This window comes from Nyctereutes procyonoides, unplaced genomic scaffold (assembly GCF_905146905.1).
Source record: "Nyctereutes procyonoides isolate TBG_1078 unplaced genomic scaffold, NYPRO_anot_genome, whole genome shotgun sequence".
NCBI classification, from domain to species: Eukaryota; Metazoa; Chordata; class Mammalia; order Carnivora; family Canidae; genus Nyctereutes; species Nyctereutes procyonoides.
This window is the reverse complement of record NW_026575035.1, coordinates 9,128,958-9,152,966: the sequence shown is the minus strand read 5'-3', so window position 1 is coordinate 9,152,966 and position 24,009 is coordinate 9,128,958. Positions and strand designations below refer to the sequence as shown.

The window sequence follows — 24,009 nt, the reverse complement described above, 5'->3', positions numbered from 1 at the left end:
AGTTGGATTCATCATAGTTCCCCAGGAAACCTACTATTTTCCTTCACTAGGAGAATGGCAACCTACCAGCTCCAGGCCTTGGTATTCTTTTAAAGAGCCTCTCTTTACCTCACATCAAATCAATATGACATCTTGCCACTTGGATCTGGAATTCACGTCTTCTTTATATTCACCATCCTCTCCCCACTCCCCCTCCCCCCTGCCAATCATATGCCTCCTCTGTGGATATCTGCCGCAGTCCCTGGGCTCCATGCCCAGGCCCTCACTGAGACAATGTCATTCTCTCATCGCTTTTAGAAAATATCCAAACCCTTCAACAAGTACAAAAGGCCCATAAGTATCTGACTCTTGCTTACCTCCCTAACATGTGGCCAATTTATAGTTTTGCAAAGTGTTTTTTTTTTATCGTGAAATCTTTTCTTAAAGCCATAACAAGGCAGAGGCCTTATATAAAAGAGGAGGGGCTCTCAGATGTTCAACAGATGAATGGATAAAGAAGATGTGATACACACACATATACGTGCAGTGGAATATTATTCAGCCATCAAAAGGAGGAAAGTTTGCCATTTGCAATGACATGGATGGAACTAAAGGGTATTATGCTAAGTGAAGTAAGTCATTCAGAGAAAGAAAATGCAATATGATTTAACTCATATGTGGAATTTAAGAGACAAAACAGACGAACATAGGAGGAGGAGAAAAACAATATAAGATGAAAACAGAGAGGGAGACAAATGATAAATGACTCTTAACTATAGGAAACAAACTCAGAGTTGTGGAGGGGTGAGGGTGAGGGATGGGATAACTGAGTGCTGGGCATTAAGGAGGGCACATGAGGTGATGAGCACTGGGTGTTATTTTCAATAGATGAATCACTAAAGTCTACCTCTGAAACTAATAATACACTAAATGTTAACTAAATTGAATTTAAGTTTAAAAAAAAAGAGGAGGGGCTCTGATGGACATTCCCACCAAGGACCTTAAAAAAAATTAGGGCAAATGACAAGTCTCCATTGGTTACCCACATTAGTATAGTGAGGTCATCGCCCCTTTGATCATTTAAGAGTCTCATCCCTAGTTTTTCCCACCCTGGCCCACTGGCCACTGGGTACCATAGCTGTGTGTGTTCTTGTCTAAGCAGAGCAAAGCCATGACCCTACATCCTTATCTCTCGATGTTTGGGACCTAGCACAATATGCCTGGCACAGAGCTTTCCCAAAGTTTGGTAGAACAGTAAATGAATGAAAAGAAAGCAATAGAGGGTATTTTAAATAATTCCAATGAAAAAATATTAAATTTGATCTTTAGTTAGTTGTTAGCATTCAGACTTTGTGAAAAAATTCCTAGTTACCCAGCTTAGGAAAAGAAAAACAAAAACCCAGACATTTGAGTCCTAAAATGATTCTATCTAAATAATATAGTATTAAACATATTAGGAATGCCTGATTAATTTGTACTTGATGAAAGAACAGCCAATTCTTAGAACAGCTGCTTATAAAGCCTTACTTATCTTCCTCATGAAGCAGATAAGATTAGCATAAGATCAGCATGCAATTATTTATTTTTTAAATTCACTAGTGGTATGCATTACAACATTCTGCAAAATATGTTCTTATATGCTGCTCTGCAATGAGTTCCCTCATTGAATAGTAGAGTGAAGAGACTCAAAAAGAGAAAATAGTCAAATTCTTTATCATTTTTCTTGTTTAATGAAGAAATAGGGTCAGTTTACTATAGCTTTTATGCCCAAGACATTTACTAGAGACCTTTTCAAGCTGTTCCTTACCACAGCAAAACAAACAGCACCCAAAACCCCCCACCAACAGAGAGAAGTGAAATTTAAATCTGTTCCTAAATTATTTTGATAGGATATTAAATTGCAAATGTCTGCGTAAAGTCATGAAAATAAAGTGAAGGAACTTGTTGCAATGTGAGGCTACCCCAGGCTATTGCATGTTAAGTCAAAGACAATTATGTCTATTGAGGAGAAAGCAACATTTAGCTGAAAAATTAAATAACAATGAAATCTGCTGAGTATGGACCCAGGCCTAAAACAACTGTTTTGCTTTCATCCTTTATCAAGTGATCTTTAATTATCCCACTGCCTCAAGATCTTTTTCTCCTGTTTCTAGGACACAGAATGCCCAAAGAAACTTAAATAATTATCATCCTATGCTGAAATCACTAGCATCATCCCTGGCTTATTGTTATTTGTTTTTCTGTTTCATGATTTTTTTTTCTTTCAGCTTAATCACCATTGTTATATGAGATGTTCACATAATGAAAATGCTTTTAAAAGAGAAAAAAATAAATTCTAGACAAATTAGTACATAGAAATGCTGAAATGCCATTAAATTCAGCCTCTAGAGAGATTTATGTCTGTTAGTCTTTAATTCACATGTTGAAAATCTATGATCTGTTTTGAACAAAGGAAAGGAGTGTCTGTAAATACATGTGGGTACTGGACTATCAGAAGATTAGGATATGACCCCGTCACCTTGTTCTCATAGATGAGCTACGGCATTTGATAAATTATCAGGGTCATTAAATATGGAATCCATAGCAATTCAGAAATTCGATGTTACTGAGACTCAGCCACCAGATAAAGATACTGTTGCCCCTGAAAGTCTGTTCCATTTGCTTCTACACATCAGTAGAGGAATTCTCTTAGGACGACTAGTATTGGAACTGCATTGCACACAGTGCTTACAACGTAGCCATTCAGTTCATCTCTTGACTGAACTAGGTCTAATACTAACTAGGTCTAATACCAGGCATTCTCAGGGCCACTCTTTCACTACATGGCACAGAGATTCAAGGAGTTTCTTTTATTGTTTGTTTTATTTTTTAAAAGATTTTATTTATTTATTCATGAGAGACACAGCAAAGCAGAGACACAGGCAGAGGAAGATGCTGGTTTCCTGCAGGGAGCCCAATGCAGGACTCGATCCCAAGAACCCAGGATCATGATTTGAGCCAAAGGCAGATGCTCAAGCATTGAGCCACCCAGGTACCCCAAGGAGTTTCTTTTAAAGTAATTTTGCTCACATAATCTGTGGGCAAAAACCTCTTGCACAAGGGCAGAAGAGCATCAGAAATGCATACTCTCATAATGTTCATACCACAGGCTTTGCAGCCACAGAGTTTAGACCGGGATTTTAAACTTTGCCATGGACTAGCCGTGTAGTGGTCAAGTTCAGTTACTTCCCCTTTGAGCCTCACGTCCCTCATCAGTAAAACGGGAATAAAACCAGGTATGTTAAAGGCTAAATTTGGTAATTTATTTAAAATTTTGAACATAGTGCCTGGCAAGCAGGAAGCTGCTGGTGGTGCTACTGCTACTACTGGTAGTGGTGGTGTTATTTCTACTATTACTGCCACTACTACATCAATAGCTGTGTGGAGTCCACACATGGGACCCCATGTTCCACTACAAAAAGATGCATTAACATTCTGCATTCAAATTGGATGTGGAGTTCAGGCTATTTAATGAGAAGAGTAACCATAAATTCCCCATGCCAGTATTTTTGAGATGACCACGTTTTTGTTTTTTAAAGATTTTATTTATTTATTTATGAGAGAGAGAGAGAGAGAGGCAGAGATACAGGAAGAGGGAGGAGCAGGTTCCCTGCAAGGAGCCTGATGTGTGGGACTTGATCCCGGGTCCCGGGATCACACCCTGAGTCCAAGGCAGATGCTCAACACTGAGCCACCCAGGCGTCCCGAGATGACCATGTTTTTAAGAGCTAAACTTTTCATTTCACTGTTACTACTCTCAGGAAGGCGTGCCATTTATTCTCACAAAAATAGCAACCGAGCTGTTTGGTACAAAGCTGGTTCTTATCACTAGGAGAGATGACCCAACACTGGGAAACCAGCAAAATATGTTTCATACACTGAAGATCCAGGAGTTGAGTAGGAGGTAGTATCATTCAGATAGGATCAAGGCACTGCACCAATTTAGTTGAAATTTATAGATGTTCTTAAAACACACACACACACACAGACACAATCACGTGCATAGCCAAGCAGTGTTATCTTGAGTTAGTCATAAATCCTGTTAGATTATACCATTAATCATTAAAAGATCAGACTTTGTGAATAGGCAGGTAAGCCTAGCCCAAATCCATTGTTTACAGCCAATTAGCAGATGACTTGGGAGATTACATCTTGGCAAAATCTTGACCCTGCCCAAGTTTATCATGGCTGTAGTGATTTGGCAATAGTAATTACTGAGGTACATTACAAATTTAGTACCTTCAATGTATACAGCCCCTGAAAATTTTCAATGCTCACAAAATGATGCACGGACTCCAGCATTTCAGGAGTAACTGAGTATCTTAGAGAGTTCTTGTTTATGGAAGGATTAAAGGATAAATGGTGGAAGCACTTTAAGAATATCAACATAATATATTATTTTTAGCTACCACAGTAAGAAAGAAAAGTAGGGTCTTCTAGTATCAGTTTTTTCACAAAATAGCAACTCTTGATTGAATCATCTGACTGACTCCTGGGGAAAGGTATTCCATTCCTCAGCTCCATGATGTGGACATTCTTTTCCTAATGTAAATTGGTCAATTACTTCCAAGTCAAGATTACACTGTATACACATTATATATAAACCTCTGTTAAATATTATTCTTACACTGAGATTTGCAAGGAAACCACCTGCAGAGAAAAAGCTTAAAGCTAAACTCAAGCCTTAAGGAGGACAGTTGGATTTACCTTTAAAATTAGCTGCCAAGCATCAAGCACATCTATAGATGATTTAACCACATTAGTAAACTGGCTTGAAACTAGGTCTGATAAACTAAAATTCACCATGGTACTGAAAAGATAATAAAGAAATGTGGCACCTGCCAGGTTACTCAGCAGAAGCCACTGAGATTACCTCTCTGTTCACTAGAAGTGACCAGGAAGCCTTAATAAAGCATCTTCAGAAATACTGGAGAGCTATTCAAGAAGAGATATTTGGGAAAATCTCAAGTAAGGAAGTGGTTTAGATTCACTTCAAAACTTTGCCTCACCAAAAAGAATCATGGCTTAGATATTTGCAACAAGAATTGTCAATCATTTTATTTCTGACAGTATATATGTGTATACTTGCAGAATTAATGGATTTATAGTTTAACTACCTGCCCCCCCCAACACATAACTCTTGAGTTTCTTCCTTCCTAATCAACTCTCTTTGAGCCAAGAAGAAAGGATATATAGGATAAGAACTGTCTAACCAAATTACTAAAGGAGAGTGTCTAACCAGAATCCTGAAGTTTTAAAAATGACAGCAACCAGACATCATGTTCTTCTTATTGGAAGGATATATCCATCTATGAAGTCTTCATCCCCCCCGCCCCAAAATCAAGCCTCAATCTAATTAAGCTTCTGGATCTAGCTCCAGGAAATACAGAGGACAGGAAATACATGACAAAGGAACGCAATGGGGATGTAATGAAGAAAATTTATTACAATGAATTTCATTGTACAATGACTCTTAATTCTCCATGAAGAGTTGCAGGAATTGTACAGGACCAATGGCCTGGTTACTTCAACAGAAATACACTGGTAAGAAAACCAAAAAGGGTTGAGTGAGAATCTACAGATTAAAAGACACTTGAGAGACATACAGTAAACTGTTAAAAATTGTAAAACCATTGGAGAAAATCACCTTACAAACTAGTAACAAGGAATAGAAAACTATCTCAACACAGTAAAGACCATATATGAGAGCCCATAGGTAACAGTACAAAGATGAAAGCCTGAATACTTTTCCTTTATGATCAGGAATAAGACAAGAATGCCCCACTTTTGCCATTTCTACTTCATATAGTACTAGAAATCCTAGCCAAAGCAATTAGGTAAAAGAGAAATAGAATTAAAAGGCAGTCAAATAGAAAAAGAAATACAATTATCTGTTTGCAGATGACATGATCTTATATGTAGAAAACTCTAGATTCCATACACATACATAAAAACCTATTAGAATAAATTCAGTACAGTTAAAGTATATAAACTCAACATGCAAAAATCAGTTTCATTTTTATATACTAACAATGAACAATCCAGAAAAGAAATCAAGAAAATAATTTAATCTACAATAGCACCAAAAGAATAAAACTTAGAAATAAACATAACCAAGTATGCAAAAAACTTGTACACTGAAAACTACCAAAATGTTGCTGAAATCAAAGAGGACACAAATAAATGGAAAGACATCCAATGAGAAGACTTAATATAAAGATGTTAATAGTACCCAGAGTGGTTTATAGATTTCATGCAATGTCTAATCAAATTTTCAATGGCACTTTTTGCAGAAATGGAAAAATCCATCATAAATTCAAATGGAATCTCAAAGGACTCTAAATAGCCAAAGCAATCTTGGAAAAGAACACAGTTGAGTCTTATACTTCTGGCTTCAAAAATTATTATAAAGCTACAGTAATCAAAATAGGGTGGTACTGATAAAAAGAAAGAGATATAGACGAATGGAATATAAGAGAGTCCAGAAATAAACTCTTATTCATATGGTCAAATGATTTTCAGCAGGGGTACCAAGACCATTCAATGCAGAAATGATAGTCTTTTCAAAAAATGGTGCTGGGAAAACTGGATATCCAAATGCAAAAGAACAAAGTTGGATCCTTACCTTATGCCATATATAAAAATTAACTCAAAATGGATCAAAGACCTAAATTTAAGGGTGAAAGTATAATACTTTTGTAGAAAAAGCTTTATGATACTGGATTTGGCAGTAACTTCTTAGATATTACAAGCATCAGCAATAACAGAAAAGACAGATAAATTAGACCATATCTGAAAACTTCTATGCATCAAAGAGTAAAAAGTCAACCCACGGGATGGGAGAAAATATTTACAACTCACATATATGATAAGAGGCTAATATCCAGGATGTATAAAGAACTCCTATAATTCAACAACAAAAAAACAATTTGTTAAATGGGCAAAAGACTTGAATAGATATTCTTCCAAAGAACAAGCAAAAGAAAAGATGCTCAATAATACTAATTATTAGGGAAACATGAATCAAAATTACAATAAGATACCACTTCACACTCATTAGGATGGCTACTACCAAACAAGGCGGGGGGGGGGGGGAGCACAGAAAATAATGAGTGTTGATGAGCCTATGGAGAAAATGGAATATTAATACACTGTTAGTGAGAACATAAAATGGTACAGCTGCTATGAAAAGTAGTATGGTGGTTTCTCAAAAATTTAGGCATAGAATTACTGCATGATCCAGCAATTCTAGTTCTGGGTATATACCCAAAATAATTGAAAGCAGGGTCTCAAAGGTATTTGCATTTTAAAACCTTTAATTGAAATATAGTTGACATATTAGTTTCAGGTGTACAAAAAATAAAGCAAAATAAGAAAAAGGTATCTGTACACCCATACATACAGTAGCCTAATTCGCAACAGCTAAAATGTAGAAGCAACCCAAGAAGTGCCCAATGACAGGTGAATAACCTAAAATGTGATATACCCATATAAATGGCATATTATTATTATTCAGTCTTAAAAAGGAAGGACATTTTGACGCATGCATACGACATGAATGAACCTTGAAGACATTATGCTAAGCGAAATAAGTCATTCACAAAAGATGGATACTGTATGGTTTTACTTGTATGCGGTATTTAGTGCTGTCAAAATCATAGAGACAGTATGAGTTATTTAATGTATAGACTTTCAGTAAGTTATGGAGACTGGTTTGTACAACAATATGAATGTATTTACTACTACTGAACTACACACTTAAAAATGACTAAGGGGGTGCCTGGGTGGCTCAATCAGTTAAGCACTGGACTCTTGGTTTTGGCTCGGTCATGATCTCAGGGTTTGTGAGATTAAGGCCCTCACTGGGCTTTGTGCTCAACAGGAAGTCTGCTGGAGATGCTCTCCCTCTCACTCAGCTTCTCCCTCTCTTTCTTTCTCTAAAATACATAAACAAATCTTTTAAAAATGTTTTAAAAAATTACTAAGAAGGTAGAGCTTACATTCTATGTATTTTATCATTATTTAACTTAAAAATTAATAAGAATTGGAGAAATATAACTTGATTATACATTTTATAACATTAAGAAATTATTGCTAATTTGCTAGATGGCTAAAGTGCTGGATACCATCTACTATTTCTATTCTAAAAACATTCCTTTAATGGAGTCTTAAATACATATTGAAATATACACAAATTAAGTAACATATCTGGGATCAGCTTTCAAAAATAATCATAGGACAGAGCAGGGGAGGGATGTGGTGAGGTTACAGATACAATAAGATTAACTAGGATTTGACAACTGTTAGTTTAAAGAGGTTACAATGAATTTCATTATACTATCCCACCTACTTTTGTGTATATTTAGAAGTTAGCATAAGAAATTTTTTTTTAATATAGAGAAAACATTCGCCACGGTAAGATTGGCTGTCTTTTGTTGATGAAACTATGGATATTTATTTTGAAAACTTAAAGTAAACTCAAACCATACTTTTAAAATGTCAAAGACAAGATTTTTTTTTTAAGGCAAAACTGCAAAAGCCTTACAGAGTTCCTCAGCACACACCGTTTATTGAAAAGGTGCTAGGCCTTGCTTGGTAATCCTTACCCAGGCTTAAGTAAGCTTTAGAATATACACAAGAATCTATGTCAGACACTGCTTTGCCTGTATTAACTCCACTAATTTTTATCACATGGGATGTTCTTTTCCAGAAAACCAGAGGAACTCCTACATTTATAATTGAAGCCACAGGACCTCCGTCTCATACACGGAGGAATAGTGGTGTCACATTGCAACGCTGATCGGCTGCAAAGAAGAATTCCCAGTGTAATTTAAGAATAGCAGTAACCCTAGAAGCATCTCATTTAGAGCCTCTGGCATTTATGTTTTGGTTGTACAGCTCCTGCAGATCCTTATTTTTTTTTTCTTTCTGATCCACAATACTAGTGTTATCATCTAACATCCTATTATTGGCTATTTCTTACTAGTGAAGTGATCATAGCTACTGGAAAACACTTGTCACGAATAACACACGGAGACTTGTTTCTTTTGTAATATTGTCATTCCTTTGGACATTTTGTGGTTTCACTCTTTGTGGATTTCTAGTGGCATTAGTTCAGAAAGGTTTTGCCCCAGTGAGAGATTACTGTTGGAGAGTCACTCCTTCTCTCCCAACAGCCCCCTTCATTAATTTATAAGCTCTGTGAAGGCACAAATTGTGGCTGGCACTACTAGACTATACAAATACATACTATATTACAGATATATACTATATATATATTTGTTATATATATATGTGCTATGTGCATATACTATGTAATATTTATACAGTATACTATATACGCAAATACATACTATAGCTATGTATTCGTTTAGTAAGTTATGAAAGACTGACTTTCTGAATGACTCAGTAGTGTCAGGCCAGGAAACAAATGGTGTCTCAAGTAAGAGAAGGGTGGGTAGCCAGGTATGTATCTTGGGTACTGCAGCCCGTATAACATAGGAGGTTCTGTGTGTGCAACTTGAGAAGGGTGCCATTTGGTAGTACAATTTTCTGAATTATTTCATGGAAGTTTTCAGTGATCATTACCCATAACTAAACCATCACCAGAAGGATAAGTTACTGAGGGCCTTCTGTTATGACAAATTCTTTTGATAGAGTCTTAAATTTGGGGTAGTCCTAGCATGGAGACCACACGGTATTAGCAGAATACTCTAGCCAATAGGGCTCCGTGGTCAATTCCTCCATGTGCCTGCTGATGGGGAGCAGTGGGTAATTTCTTACACAACAGTTGCTTTATTCCAGTGACCAAGTTGAAGCTCATGCTTCTCAGATTATTTTATGTCGAGAAATATTATAGTTACAATTGCATTGCTAATTCCATTATTTGTACATACTTGTTTTCTTTTTTAAGATTATTTATTTGAAGGAGAGAGCACATGTGTGTGTGAGCACAGGGAGGGGTAGAGGTTGACAGTGAGAGTCTCAAGTAGACTTGCTGCCGAGCATAGAGCCTGATGTGGGGTCTGATCTCACAGCCTTGAGATCATGACCTAAGCCAAAACCATGACTTACTCAACTGACTGAGCCACCCAGGCGCCTCTGTACATGATATTTGATCTTAACTATCTTTTAAGTAAATGCTACAAAAAATATTTGGAGGGTAATACACACTCATCCTCATTCTCACTCCCTTGCTTCACATGGCAATTTAATCTATTTTTAATGCCAAACATGAACCACTCCCACACCCTCCACCACACACACACACACACACACACAAACTGAATCTGACTTAAAATGATTTTCTCAACCCATATTCATTTACTTTCTTACAAATTCTACTTCTCAGAATGTCTCAGAGTATCCAGAGTCCTTTAAGCCTCAAGATAGAAAGTTTAAAGAAAACCTGTTTATCTCTTCTTGGGGTTTTAGAATAGGATCTAGAATGTTTCTGAGTATAAAAATAAAATACTTCCTTCTTTCCCTAGAAATCTTAAAACTAGTCATTCATCTAACTATAAAAATATCTTCCTTTTATTTAGGTATTAAAAGATACATCCCTAGATTTTTAGTTTTGATTTAAAAATGTCACAAATGTCAAATGTTACATCAGATCATGTACAGTCCAAAGAGAATAACCATATCATTTCAGTTTTACTATAAGAACAATTAAAAATAGTACCAAATGTTAATAAGGAAGTAATTTTTCTTTATTGCTTAGATATAGCAATAAAACATTAAGAGAAAAAATTGTTCCTATTTAAAAAAAGTTTTTTAAAGTATGCTCTACACCCAGCATGGGGCTTGAATTCATGACCCTGAGATCAAGAGTCACATGCCCCCCAAATTGTTCCTTTTTTAATGTAACTCTGGTTCCTACTGACATACCCTGGGACATTTGCCTTTTTCTTTCTTTTCTTTTAGTATCTTATTTTTCTGATCTGAAAAGCAAAAAATTACTGGTAAAATAAACTAAGCAAACACAAAAGGTAATGGAATGTTCATCTAATTTAAATTCTTTAAGTTGAGAGCCTAAGGAAAATTTTTTTTAAGATTTTATTTATTTATTTATGACAGACACACGGCGGGGGGGGGGGGGGTGCAGAGACACAGGCAGAGGGAGAAGCAGGCTCCATGCAGGGAGCCGGATCTTGGGCCCCAGGATCACGCCTTGGGCTGAAGGTGGCGCTAAACCACTGAGTCACCTGGGCTGCCCCCCAAGGAGATATTTTAATACCTAAGTCATTGGTCCAATTTTTTAAAGATCTATCTTCCTTCCTTCCTCCTTCCCTCCATCCCTCCCTTGCTTCTTCTTTCAGGTGGTGGGGAGGAACAGAGTGGGAAGGAGACAGAAAGAGAATCTCCAGGCAACTCCACACTGAGTTCAAAACCCAACATGGGTTTGATCTAAGGACCCTGAGATCACTAGCTGAGCCAAAACCAAGAATCTGTTGCTTAACCGACTGAGCCACCCAGGCACCCCTATTGTTCCAATTTTAGATAGCTATAGCATTTTTAATTAGTAATTGAGTTCTACAAAGTACCTATGGTGTTGGGGATTTATTTTTCTGAAAGTAAAAAAAAAAAAAAGTTAATATTACTTGTAAATTTTTATCTATTCTACTTTCAATTTATAAGCACATTTTAAATATATGCCTAGGGATCCCTGGGTGGCTCAGCAGTTTAGCGCCTGCCTTTGGCCCAGGGCGTGATGCTGGAGACCTGGGATCGAGTCCCACATGCTCCCTGCATGGAGCCTGCTTCTCCCTCTGCTTGTGTCTCTGCCTCTCTCTCTCTCTCTCTCTCTGTGTGTCTATCATGAATAAATAAATAAAATCTTTAAAAAAAATATGACTAATGTCTTTTGCATCTCTCTTTTTTGAATGTGTATCCCTTACATCTATGAGACCACATCTACACAGACTCCTAGCAATGCTATTCTTCTTTGGATCAAAAAATAGAAATATGTTTTAAAGATTGCTGTTTAAAGAATTAACCTTAGGCTAGAAAGAGTTACTAGAAGATGGTTCAACCATTTAAAAAGTTCAACTAGTTCTTCAGGATATGGTACTTAGATTTTGAATTTGTAGAACAAAGGATACGGTTCCTAAATTATATCTGCACTGATCCTATGTGGGCAGCTAAGCCTCCCTTGGCAAGCAATTACTCTGTTGTAGTGGCCCAGTGAGGTGTGATGCTAACATTGTAGACAGGTTTATGAGGATTTGTTGGTCAATGTGAAAATCTTGTAAAGTATGCTCAAACTGACAAATCTTTGGGCAGCATCCACCAAATGAAAGCAAAAATATGTTTTGGACTCTTTCAACAATTCCTTATTTAGAATGCTAACATTACAGCCACAAACAAGGCCTGGATGTCATTTAAAATAAATTCTCATTCAGGATCTTTTGTTTTGGTGGGGGAAAAGAAGCTGAAAAACAGGAATGGGCACTCTGAGTACAGGAGGGGCCTATTTTTAAGGCCCCATGCTGGCTGCTCACAAGGGAAGGATTAAAGATAAGATTAGGAAAATTAGCTTCCTTATCTGAGAGAAGAAAAAAATTATGCAAAAATGTTGTTTCTTTTTAAAAATATCACTGAAAGTGTTATGTAAGTGATCTATATAACCTGGGAGACCCAAAGTCTCCACTGTTTGCTTTCCACCCGTCTACAGTCATCAATACCATCAATGGAATATTAACTTTTTGCAATTTTAGAAACTCCTATCACCGAACAGCTGGCCTAAAATGCCAAGTTTTAGGAGTTGGGTGTAGTTCTAATGCCAGCTAAGAAATAATCTGGATCACCATGAGAGAGTGTATACACGTGAAAAATAAACCACGGTTGAACTACTGATTGAATGATTAAAAAGAACAAAACAAAACCAAACCCAAACTTGTGGTGGGGCTAATCAGGTCATTTTTACTGATTAGATATGTGACACCCAACCACTTTAATTTTCTCCTTAAGAGACTCCCTTTCAACATCATGAAAATAATACCCACGTGGAAAATAAGAAAAAGAGCTTCACCATTCCAAAGATTAATTTTGATTGTGGAGAAAGCCCAACGAATCCCAAACATGAGGCAACTGCCAAGAAGTGGTACAAAGTGGGAGGAAGAAGAATAAAACCAGAGAACTGGCCAAATTGGCCTCGACACATGGGGACCCACGCGGTGCCAACGAAAGCCTAAAACAGCTAATCCAATCAAAAGACCTATCTAAATTTCATTTGTAACCACTCTCCTATCTCTCTCTTTCCTAATGTTACAGCCATTTCCTTAGGCCTTTATTACTTCCTACCAGGAGAACTGTGATGATCTATTCTGCTATCGGGCTAATCTTCCAAATTGTACAATTCCATCACACTCCTCCACTATCGTTCATGGCATCCCCACACCTACAGCACAAAATCTTGACACTCAATGCTCCCTCCAGCCCTTCTTTGAGGGCAACGAACCAATCACAAGACTAGATTCTGTTCCTGGTGTTGTCGGTTAATAGATGTGCTTCCTGGAGCTGTTCATTTAATTTTTCTGAGACACATTTCTCCACTGGGATAAAAAAAGGTTAGAAATCAGTTGTATAATAAATGTGAGACAGGTGTGTAAACTATAAAAGCTCAACAAAGGTACAATATTTTTATTACCATTTCAATAAATTCTCTGCTACTCATCCTCAGCCACTCTGACCCTCTAAATACATTTTATAGATCTCCAGCCACTTTGCCTATCCTTCCCCTACATGGTTATGCTCTGCCTCTACCTCTCTCCCTCTCTGCTACCTGAACCAACAAAATACTGCCTTTCCCACTGCCCACTCCTTTCTCTGAATCCCTGGGGAAGCAAAAGCCCTTATTTATGGAGTGCCTCTAAGTATGTTTCTATAGGGTTTACATTGTTCTCCCAGTAATGCTGGGATTCCTTTCATCTTATAGATGGGAAGGTTGAAATAGAGTAAGTGAGACTCAGATATGAGGTGCCTTCCTGAGGCCACAGAACAAGGAAGGTCCAATGCCAGCGGTGGCAGGCCAGCCTTGTGGCTGGAAAGCTGTGATTTGTGTTCATTCACTGCATTCCCTTTCACAGGTCTGAAGAAAAATAAGGCCATATTCAAGGAGGAGGCAGGAATACACATATTACTTGCTGTCAGTTAGGGGTAAAGGGCTGGCAGTCAGAGAGAGAACAACTGGCAAGATAAGGACAAAAAAAATGAATGAAGGAGGATCTTTCAGCTGGACAGCCCTCTGATAGTCAAAAACACTATCTTTTTGAAACAAAAAAACGAACAAAAAAAAAGGCTTTTTGTTTTGAGAGTTTAGATTCTTTGTCATCCCACGGTATCTAAAAGTTGGACCTGGAACCATAAATTATTTCATCATTTTGCACTTGGTATTGATATACAAAGAAGAAAATAAAATCAGGAGACCATGCTCTGGGATTGAACTGGCCACTCATTACTCTTCGGCACATCTGTCACATAGCCTTTGGGCACCACTCTGCTGCAGTGGAAAGTGTGCTTTGGGTTTCACTCATTATTAATCAAATAGTTCTTCACTGAGAACTGTGGTGGCTACTGCCACCTGTCCACCAAAACTCATTCTCTGTTTCTTCCTGGGCACACAGACAGGCTACATATACTTCCCACCTCCTTTACACTGGGCTATGTGAACAGAAGTATGTGCCCCTTCTAAGCCTGGTCTGTATAGTCTCCTGTTCATGCTCCCCTGCTTTTTCACCCTGTGGGGTAGAAAGCTCATGACAACGATCAAAGAAGCTTCAGAAACTATATGGTGTGATGGTACAACCATGATCTGCACTACCAATCCTTGCCTAAACCAAGCAAATGGGAAGATCCACTTGAGGCCACTAAAAATGATAAATTTCTATTGTCATGACATATTGGGCCTATTTGTTACAGCCACTGCACCTACCCTACCAAATTCATGTGCTGGCTTATGCTTCACTGGGGACCCAGATACAGACATACAATACCTGCACTAAGTTTACAATCTAGTTGGCCACAGTGTGTGTGTTACTGAATTTTCCTGATGTCCTGAAAGACAGAAGCAAATGAATCACCACAAAGGTGAGAGCATGATCTAGAGTAGAGGTAGGCAAACTTTTTCTCTAAAGGGACAGACAATAAAGATTTTAGGTTTTGCAGTCCAGAAAAGTCTGACACATCTTCTTCTTTTTCATAACCCTTTAAAAATTTAAACAACATTCTTAGCTTGAAACCCTACAAAAACAAGCCATGAACCAGATTTAGCCTATGGAATATGGTCTGTCAATTACTGGCCTAGACACTTGGTCTGGATTTTTAAAATCTAACAGATGAAAAATATTTCATGACATACAAAAATTATATGAAATTCAAATTTAGGAATTATAAGTAAGGATTTATTGGAATAGAGATCCATTTATTTGTCTCCCTACTGTCTGTGACTGCTTTTGCACTGCTAAGGCAGACATGAGCAGTTATGAAGGCATATGGTCCACAAAGCCTTCATTTTTGGTAAAGGGTCAGCTAATAAATATTTCCCAATCTCTGATCTGGAGCTTCCTAAAGAGAGATTATTCTAAGTAACCAGATCCTGTATAATCTAAGGAGGATACTGCATGTCTGACTACTTTGGTGCCATGCCAATAGTTCAGCATCTTTACTAGCCACCACAGAAGAGGATCATCCCTCAAAAGATTTTGGAGTTTAGTGTTTCACTCTGAAACAAGGTAAGAAGAGCAACCTTTACTGGTTAACAGGAGTGTCTAATAAAATTGGCTCACTCAACTGCTGTCAATTTTTTTCTCTGCTCAATGTCCTAAATGATTACAGTATACACTCACTAGGGAGGCTTAGTTGATTTAAATTCACACTAGTGACTAGCATCCTTCTAGAAGCCTGGTGCATTACAAAACAAATGTTTAGACAGCAGATACAAGATCAATCAGTGACATATGCTGTTTTCATTACTGGGTTATTGTTATTAATAGGGCACAATGATGGGCCCCTTAATTTCACAACTTAGATCTTTCTTCTCCTGGCTTTACTGAGAGATATAATTGTCCCAACTGAATTCTTAAAACAATTTGACAAGTATCCAGTTTTACAGATGAGGAAACTGGAGCTCAGTGTGAATAAAAGATTTACCCAGGGTCAAAGAACCGAAAAGTCAGAGCTTGGGTTTGAGTCTAGATCTATATGAATTCAAATGTGATGCCTTTTATTTCACCACAGGTGGATCTCATATTGGTAATTCATAAATTTAAAGACACTACCACATATTACTTACTCCCTGGCCACTATGCCAGATTCAAAGTGTTGTTTTGTTGGTTGTTTTGGTTTTTGACAGTCAAGCTTCAACTACATTAAAACAGAATCGGTATTTACTTTGTCAGACGTTTAGTCTCTAACCCCTTCCAAGCCTGAGTTTCCTTATCTGTAAAATGGGTTTGGTAATAGTTTCAGAGAACTACTGGTGAATTGAGCAAGTACTAGCACATAGGAAATTCTTCATAAGTAGGGCCTACAGTCAAAAGTGCTAAGCTTTATGCTGTCTTAAGTGTTCATGTTTAAGTTTTTGTGTAAAATGAGGGGTGAGGCTCATTACCTTTAGGAGACCTGTTCTGGCCCAATCCATCTGAGACACAGGTGTTAAGCAACAATAAAAAAAAAGTATTGAAACAATGAAGCCATTGATTATAAATATCTTGGAATGCCATCCCATAAGACAGGAACTATGCTGAGGACATTAGCACAATACTTACTTGGAACATAAGTTTGGGATATGTGGATAGAAATTAACAACAGAATTATATTGTCTAGTTAAAAGAGAACATTCAATGAAAATAAAATCAAGACTAGTTTTCTTCAGCAAAACTGGGGGATATAGATTAGTTTGAAAGCCCCTTTAAAAATGCATTAAACAAAATCCTAGGACAGACATTATTAACAACCTAATTTATGGTAACACACTCATGGACTTCATTTTTCTGTTAATACGCTCTTTCTTTTCTCTTTGCTAGCCAGACCTGTCATGTACCAAGCACCCTCTTTTTGTTCCCATCACCTTTGTTATAAAACACTTCCTTATAATGCCCAACATGCCTGCTTCCCACAGCTAGGATTACATGGAAGGTGGGACATTCTCAAACTTTTTTGTACATATTGCTGTAACATGCCCTAATTTTGTATTATATCAACCAGATCCCGTATCCTCTTACTGAATGGCCTACTCATTGAGTTGCCTAAGCTACTGTGACTAAGCTACTTCTCAAGTATCTGGTTCCCATAGAGACAGAACAGCTATCACATTGTCAGGCATTCATTTCTTTATATGCCTGGAGAGTAAGGCCCAACCACATGCTCCCTTAACAATGCTCAGGGACACCACCAAAACTGTGTTCCAAGAAAGAAGGCTTGCCCTTCAACTGCTTTAAGACTTCTCTCCTTAGTGAAAGGAATGAAAGGGAGGCAAGGTATTGGGATCAGCTTGGTTGTTAGCATTGTTTAGAAGAATTCTTGTTGAATCACACATTTGAGAACAAATTTGAGAACAAATTCTTCCTGACTCTGAAGTTCTCTAATAAAGAGAACATTAAGCAAGCTTCCTTGCATGCTTCAAGCTACAATTCAACATCCTCAGCAATGTGTCTTCAGAAGGGATGCCTCATAGCATTGAGCCAACAGGTGTTCACTGCAAAGAAGGTATTCACAAACATTTCAGGTGAAATCAGATTTAGAGTGTCTGAGGACCTTCCGATCCTGAGCTGTGTACTGTCAACATTAAACCTGTTATTTGAAGGCTTGTCCATTCCCATATGTCCCAGGCTCACCTTCCATCCACCTTCTTGCCTGGTCCAAGAGATGTCTTCCTCCTCTCAACAAGTACATGATTAGCCTCCCAGCTGCTTAGGACAAAAACCTGGGAATTTTTTTTCATTCGTCTCTATTACTGCCCACCAGTCCAAATGGAATCCTTTGTAAATTCTATTTCTCTATTTGCAACAGAATCCATAATCCAGTTAGTTCTTTCCATCTCTACTGCTAATACATCAAGTCACCCCTAATACCTCTTTTCTTTTCCCCAACCCTCTTTCCCCACCATTGGTTCTCCACATACAGCCAAAATAATCTAAATCAGATTGTGTCATGCTCTTGCTTGAAGTCCTCTAGTGACTTCCTATGGCATGTGCAATGAGATGGGCCTTCTTGACATGGCTTGTACTTGCCCTCATCCCAGCCCACATCTTAACTCTGCATCTTCGTCACTCAGCTCACCCACATTCGCTTCTCTGTCCCTCAAATATCAAACCCTTTCCTGCTTTCATGCTCACTACTTCCTCTGCTTAGAACTCTCTTTCTCTTGATGGTTACATTCTCAACCAACCTTTTAGTCTGACCTCAGGTTCAAAGTTGTGCTCAGGAAGACCTTCCTGAACCAAGCTTTCTGAGGTTACTTTCTCCCCAACCCCTGTTAACCTATAAATGAATGGTTAACTTACATTTAAATATTTCAGATCACTCATATTTGGTTTTAGAAATTATATGAGATAAAACTTTTTATCACACACTCTTGTATGAGAAAACTAAACTAACAAAATACCATTTGATGAAGCCTCAAAATACTAATGGTGGACACTTTTAAAAATAAAATTTGTGCTATTGTAATATTTGGTTTAGATATTGTTGAGAATCCGAATGCAAAACTCTAAGCTGCCAGGGGTTTCTAGGTTAGGTGTGAATTCCATGTGTAAACCAATGATTTATGGCCAGGGACTGACATCAGTTCATTGGGTCATGGGATGCTCACTACCTTACCCGAAGTTGACCCCTTTCAGTGGTGAACAGAGCCCTTGTCAAGACAACTCTCATTGCATCAATCTGGCCCTTAGTGCAAAAGCTTTCAAAGACTCAATACTTTCTAGATGGTTTTCAAATGCTGGTGTTCTAAGTGCATGCTCTTTTCAATGATTTTGTGTGAGTTCCAAGGCTTCCTTTCCTAGGAGTTAGTTGTAGGGACATTAAAATGTTTCAGTTAAGAAGATCTTCAGGATTCCTCCTACTAATTACACATGGATATTTTAGCTATTAATCTCTAGTAGTAGTTTTGTAGAAATATTAGTTTTGTAGTAATTCTTCATAGAAGGAAGAATATAAAAAACACCACAGAAAATATTTATTGAATCCTTATTATGTGGTAGCCACAAAGTAGAGACTTTCTTTGAATGATTGATTCTAATGGCTTTTTTTCTCTTAATAATCATGCTGTATTTTTGTTCACTGTCTTCTTATGAACTATTAACAATAATTAGATGGGGCATTTTGTGTTTTACAGATATCTTATTTCTAAAGAGAAATCTAAAGGGTGGCATATTCTAGAATATTCTCACTCTTACAAATGTGCATTTTTTCCAGGCCTTTTTTGCTATTAGGTATAACTTCAGGGTTATGAGAATGAAAGTTGCACTGTGACGTTCAACTGATAATTCCTCAACTTTCACTGCCAAACTATACCTACATGGCAGGCATTCAATATATATTTGTTGAAAGAGTGGGTGCCTGGATAAATACTGTAATGACAGCATGCACATTTTGTGGGTATCAATTTTAACATTTAATTATGATAAACACCTGGAGTCACCAAGACACAGAATTCAGTTCCTAAGGCTCTGAACCTGATGTAAGACTTATGATTTCTTTAAAGATTAAAAAAATGAGAAATACCATATTCACAGGATAACTTCAGAAATTACCTAGGGCCACTTTAAATAATAAGGTTTTTGTGTGGGAAAGGTTTATGAAACCACCAAGGAATAGACCAAAAAGAATTTTTTTTTCCAAAAAGAATTTCTAAGGTTTTTGAGAAGCCCAAAAGCAGAACATTGAGGCTGAATTCCTACTTGTAGAAGGTGGTCTGTAATATTCCTTTTTACTTACCACACCAAGTATTATAACAACTCAGACATGGAGGTATTTGTTCTATGGTCATTCTAGGCCCAATTTTACATACCATTCACATAAATATAGCCTCATAGCAAAGGGATTTATAAAGACACTCATAACAGGTATTTTGAAAGCAAAATACTAACACTGTTAATCACTGAAGACAATAACATGTAAAATACTTGCTCCATGAATATGTTGCAGATAAAAAAGTAAAAGAACAGTGCATATAAAAAATACAAAATCTTTATGTCACCTATATTTTAATATTTCATCCTAGAATAGTATTCAAACACTTATTCATTAGAGTCTGAAATAAGTATGAATTTAATTGCATAAAGTTTACCTCATTTTTAAGGACCTAAAAACAACCTCCTTTTGTTCATTTATATGTTTTTGCCTTACATATATATTTGACTATATCAATAAATTAAGTAGTTCTCCCTTTCATATTTTAGATTATTTACAGTTAAACCACATTCCCATCTGGACAAAAAATTCAGTTCTAGGCATATTTACTCTAAAGAAATTAAAAACTGATGTCTCTTGGTACTCACCCTTCCATATCTGTTGGCATAGGACCCAGTAAGCAAGGAATGGAATACAATGATTGTCTCATCCAAGTCCCAGATGAAAACCCTCTACAAAAGAAGAACTGAATCAATATAGCTTTTCTTTGGTTGAAGAAACCTGTTATTCAGTTAACCTCAGCATAAATAAGCAGTCTTGAAATAGAAGACAAGGAAAAATCTGAATTTACTATGTTTTTAAAATACAACTGTTCCAGAGTATCCCCCAGCTTTTCTCCAGAGTACATAACCTCAGGTAATTATATTAATTATACTAGTGACATCAACACCAACATGAGCAAGCAATAATAAATGTCCTTTCTACTTTGAAGTAGATTCTCAGTTCTCTATTCTGAAAAAATGAATAATGAGCTAAAACTGGTTTATAACTTCTTGAGATAGAGAAGAGCCAATCAATTAAAAAATCATTCCAGTTTTCTTTCCTCTTCTCTACTTATTAAGCATTAAAATAGTGAATCTTACATTTTATTTTTATCAAGCTAAGTATTAAAAACCTGCACATAAAACTTAAAACTTCGTATCATCTATTCACCTTATGATTGTTATCACATGGATGGGTTATGCATGAACTCCTGCCTCGTTTTCTTCAGATTACAGATAGTTAACAATATAAGCAGACACATCACACATGCTCTTGACACACTTGAGATATCTGGAATTGGATTTGAAGGAATTCACTTCAAAAACATCTTTGAGATACCACAAAGGCTTCCCAAGCCTACTTTTCTTCTTCCTCTTTCCACTCATATCAGTATATATTCATACACATAGGTTCTTCTGGGAAATTTCCATCTTTTCGGCCAAAATAATGTTTTCCACCATCAGATTTCATTAGGCGAAACCCAGAAACTTAACTGCAGTGGATTCAAGGCTATGAAATCTACCCTTCAAGGTTTTATTTAATCCCTCCTGCTTTTGAACTCGACCAAAACAGGTCTCATAAAATGACAACCATTTCAGTTTAGAATATCCCAGCTTTTCCTTTCTCAACATATATAAATGTGTCCAATTTTCAAAGTGGACTTTAGTAAGCATTTTTAGTATGATACTTACTCAATTAAAATGTCAATGACAGCAAGATAAGAGAATTTTGTACAAGCAAAATTATATAATTCACTATATTAGAAAGAAATAACCAGATGCTTTACATGTAGTTAAAATGGCAGAAAAAACATAAATAATTATTTTTACCTATAGGTGATAATAAAAAGAAAATAATGCTTTACTTATGATATAGAGAAGAAAGCAATAACAAAGCATTTGGGCATCTTGATGGCCATTTACATTGCAGGTATACAGAACCACCATTTAACTACCAGGATACCTTATTATTTACTAGGGCATTGGCAATGACGTACCTCAAGATCAGAATCTGGGGGAGGTGAAGGATTATTGTTTCTTCGGCCCCGTCCACGTGACTTCCCATCTGAACCTCGACGCAATCGATCAGAATCTGAGTCTTTAATGGGTGTTGACGGGCTGTGGATTGTACTGTACTCTGTAGAAATACAGGAAGGTCTTTCATCTTTTGGTTCTATTACCCTGGTGTCAAGATCAACCTTGTTTTGATTCATGGGGAAGCTTGAAAAGTAAAACACATTTCATTCTGTTCGTCTTCATTACGTTTACTTCCATTGATAAATAATTTATGAGATATTTGATTCCAAGAATCCATTCTTTTGAAAGAATGTGTGATCAGAAATGAATAAAATTAAATTGAGGGTGGAAGACAGCAGGTTGTAGTAAGCTGCTTACTTTTTCTTTGTGGTTCTCCATGATGAGACAAAGCTCCCCTATCCCCACTTCCACACTTGTGTCTTTCTTTCCATAAATAGTGCCTGGCCATACATACATGTGCCTTACCAGCCCCTCTCCGACCTACAAAAAGGTTTTTGGTTCAGAGAAAGAAAAGAAAAATCAACTCTATGGCAGGAAAAAAACAAATTAGCAGGCAGATTTTTCATTGAACATTTCAAAACCTCCTTTTTCTCTCTCATTTTATGTGAGAACAAGGGAGTGGCAAGATAAGGAAGACCAGATATATGGGCACTGCCCATACTCTGTACAGCATTCATCACAGATTCTTCCTGTATTTTAGTCTCTGAACCAAAAACCTCAAACAGCACATTAAAATTGCTCATCTGGGTAACTCAGAGAAATCATGGAAATAATTATATAGAAACTACAAAATAAAGAACAACCTCCAATCAGCTAGAGGAATGGCTGAGTAGTGAAGGGGGACACTCTTACTCTGCTTCCAAAATGAATAAAACCTCTTATAGTCTCTTCTTCTAAGAGTTCACCCATCAGACAATTTCTATCTCCCCAAATTCCAGATGTGCCAGTGTGCTGCCTATCCACCCCAAACTCTCTGCCAGATTTCTCTACTGGATGTGGGTTGGAATCTCTCAAGCTGATATAAGGAAGGAGAATTTTCATTGAGATGCTGATATTGCATTTCACCAAACAGAAAAGTATTGAGGACAGGTGAATACCTGGTAGCCTTTATTATATACTATCATCCTTGACTGTCCCAACAAGGCTAGCCATGTCAAACCACATGGTCTCAGTAAGTTTAAGACTTAGGAATTTCAGTGGATATGAATGGACTTTACAGAGTAAATTCCATTTCTAAATCACATGGAACAGCCCTACAGCTCCTGCTTAATTTTAAAATCTAAACAGATTCCTATTACTTTTAGATGAGACTTTTTTGCATGTCCTCTGCCATAGGAAATAAGACCAGCAAACTTCATCATATATACCAGCAATGTGTGATCCTTATACTCAGAAATCATTATGATACTTACAAGCCTATTAGTTAATTATGGCCAGAAAATCCAAAACAACTCCACTTACTATGTCAGCTTATGTAGTTATATGGGATGCATTTTTGAGCTAATCCATCTTACAGAACAATCAGAATACAGTGCTGGCTAGTTCATGTTTAACATTCTCCAAATCCCTATTAGATTGTTTTCTTGCAGAGGCAGAAGACTGTGGCATCTTCTCAAATGTTCCAAGCCAAGCATCTGCCTTCCATGTTTTATAGAAAATTAGGAGCACAAAAAAAAAAAAAAAAAAAAAAAAACCACCAAAAAACATATTTTTAAAGGGGTCCGTGAATTCAAAGTTGTATTTTAAAGAAAAAGTCCTGACCTTTTTCTTTTTTTTTCTGACCTTCTTTTTCTTTAAAAATTCTGCAACTACATCTCTATGCAAACCTGGATAGCCACCATTTGAGACAGAACACATGCCAATCTCTAACAGTTTCAAGACAGAGCATTTACTTTGCAACTGGCACAAGGGGCATCTAATTGGACTCATACTTCAAGTACTTGACTTCAAAGTCCATCTTGACTTGTGAGCTTTCCACATTTTGAAGTTCATATTTGACAAAAAGCTAAAAGATGCTAAGCAATGTATCTTATTGCATTATGTCTTTTGCTTCCAC

General features: G+C 37.0%; 1 protein-coding gene across 4 annotated transcripts in view; it reads right to left on the bottom strand.

Annotated features, from left to right (window-relative positions):
• The window catches only part of EYA1 (EYA transcriptional coactivator and phosphatase 1), a 169,491-nt gene that overhangs the window by 56,260 nt on the left and 89,222 nt on the right, over window positions 1-24,009 (bottom strand). For all 4 annotated transcript variants that reach the window (XM_055318297.1, XM_055318298.1, XM_055318299.1 and 1 more), the window contains exons 10-11: window positions 21,914-22,053; window positions 20,523-20,606 (exon numbers count right to left, since the gene is read on the bottom strand). In XM_055318297.1, the coding sequence (XP_055174272.1) occupies window positions 20,523-20,606; window positions 21,914-22,053 (224 nt within the window). The remainder of the gene's footprint in view (window positions 1-20,522; window positions 20,607-21,913; window positions 22,054-24,009) is intronic.